This window comes from Fukomys damarensis, unplaced genomic scaffold, assembly GCF_012274545.1.
Source record: "Fukomys damarensis isolate Sample0158 unplaced genomic scaffold, DMR_v1.0_HiC HiC_scaffold_33, whole genome shotgun sequence".
Classification (NCBI taxonomy): Eukaryota; Metazoa; Chordata; class Mammalia; order Rodentia; family Bathyergidae; genus Fukomys; species Fukomys damarensis.
The window spans coordinates 56,562,891-56,564,468 of NW_022900945.1; the positions used below are offsets into that span (position 1 = coordinate 56,562,891).

At 59.8% G+C, this 1,578-nt stretch overlaps 1 protein-coding gene across 1 annotated transcript in view; it reads left to right on the top strand.

The window, feature by feature from the left end:
* Positions 1 to 6: 6 nt before the first annotated feature.
* Dennd4b (DENN domain containing 4B) overlaps positions 7 to 1,578 on the top strand; it is a 13,929-nt gene continuing 12,357 nt past the window's right edge. The window contains 2 exon segments of the mRNA XM_033758284.1: positions 7 to 265; positions 1,015 to 1,354. Coding sequence (XP_033614175.1) covers positions 256 to 265; positions 1,015 to 1,354 — 350 coding nt within the window. The 5' untranslated portion in view covers positions 7 to 255.

Here is a 1,578-nt window from a genome sequence, read left to right on the forward strand (position 1 = left end):
CCCGGCAGGATGCGGTGCTGGGGCCTGGGGCTGCGCCACTCCCTTCCCGGCCACCGCAGCGCCGCCGCTGACACCCATAGGCTGTCTTCTGCCGAGCTGTAGCTTCCCCTCACTGTTTCAGGAAGTCACCTCCCTTCCCCTCCGAAGCACCCCAGCCTCCCGGCCCCACTGCGCGCCACCCACCAGGCTCTTTCCCAGCTTCTGCACCCTGGGGCGCCTCGGGACCCTTGGGGCTCCTGCTTCCGGGGTTGGGCCATGGAGGCAGGTGAGAAAGTTGCCGAAAGACTTAGGGGCCTGGCACTGTGGGCTCCGCCGCAGAGGGCCCGGGATAGAGGAGCTGTTGCCCACAGCCACTTGGGTCCTAACTGGAGATACCCAAGGGCCCTGAAACGGGAGGGTGGGCCCTGGCTGTTTGGCCAGGCTGGTGGAGGTAAGCTAGGAAACAAAAAACTTGAATCCTAGGAAAGGAAACTGAAGCTTGGGTTTTGTGAGTTTTCCCAGAAACTCATGGTATCCTTTTACAAATTTAGGTGTGGGCTTTTTAAAGAGCATTAATTGGATTGGGCAGTCCTTACAATGGCAAGTCAGGAAAGCCCGGGCCCTTAAAAAACACTAAGGCTGGTATGATGTGAAGGCCAGCGTAGGTGATGTCATTATAGGCCATTACAGAAAAGACTGGTGGCAGTGAGAGCCTAACCTCATGTGTCCGCCTGAAGAGGAGTGGGGCCTTTAAAAGGGATACAGGGAATAGGAAGCCAGAGCCCTGAGGGATGTGCCCTTGGGTTCTTTGGGGAGGGGGCTGGACCCTAGGTGGGAGGGACCTGCTCGCTTTAAGGAGCTGAAGTAGGCTGTGAAAGCTTGTGATGTCACAGGTGGGGCAGTTCAGGATTGGCTGACCACTTGTGCCCCTGTCCTTGAAGGGACCAGGAAGAGGAGGGGAGGGGGAATAGTGCTCCAGTTGCCATGCAACACTGGACTCCTTTGCTCCATCTCTCCCCTGCTTGACCATTTTAGATGCCGTGAGTGAAGGGGGTGTCATGGCAGAGGAGCGGCCCCCCCGGCTGGTGGATTATTTCGTGGTAGCTGGGCTTGCGGGGAACAGAACGCCCATCCCTGAGGAGACACAGATTCCTGAGCCCAGTGGGCCCCTGCGCCCTCCCCGGCCAGCTGAGCCCATCACAGACGTGGCTGTCATCGCCAGGGCACTGGGCGAGGAGGTGCCCCAGGGCTACACCTGCATCCAGACTTCTGCGGGGGGCCACCCTTTGGAACTGAGTGCTGGGCTCCTGGGCGGAACCCAGCCTGTCATTTGCTACCGCAGGGGGCGCAACAAGCCACCCCTGGTTGAGCTGGGGTGTGTGCCCTGCCGTGGTGGCCAGGGGGAGGCTGGGAGGGGTGAGGGGTGAGGTAGGGAGTGGTAGAGGGAAGTGAGGTGGGGGACTGAAAGGCACAAGATGGACGCGGAGTGGACCTGAGCCCGGGACTTCGGGGCTGAGGCTCTGACCTCTCAGGTTTGGGTTCAAGTGCCAGTGCCACAGCTGGCCAGCCTGCTTACTGCTTAGGCTTTTTTTTTTTTTT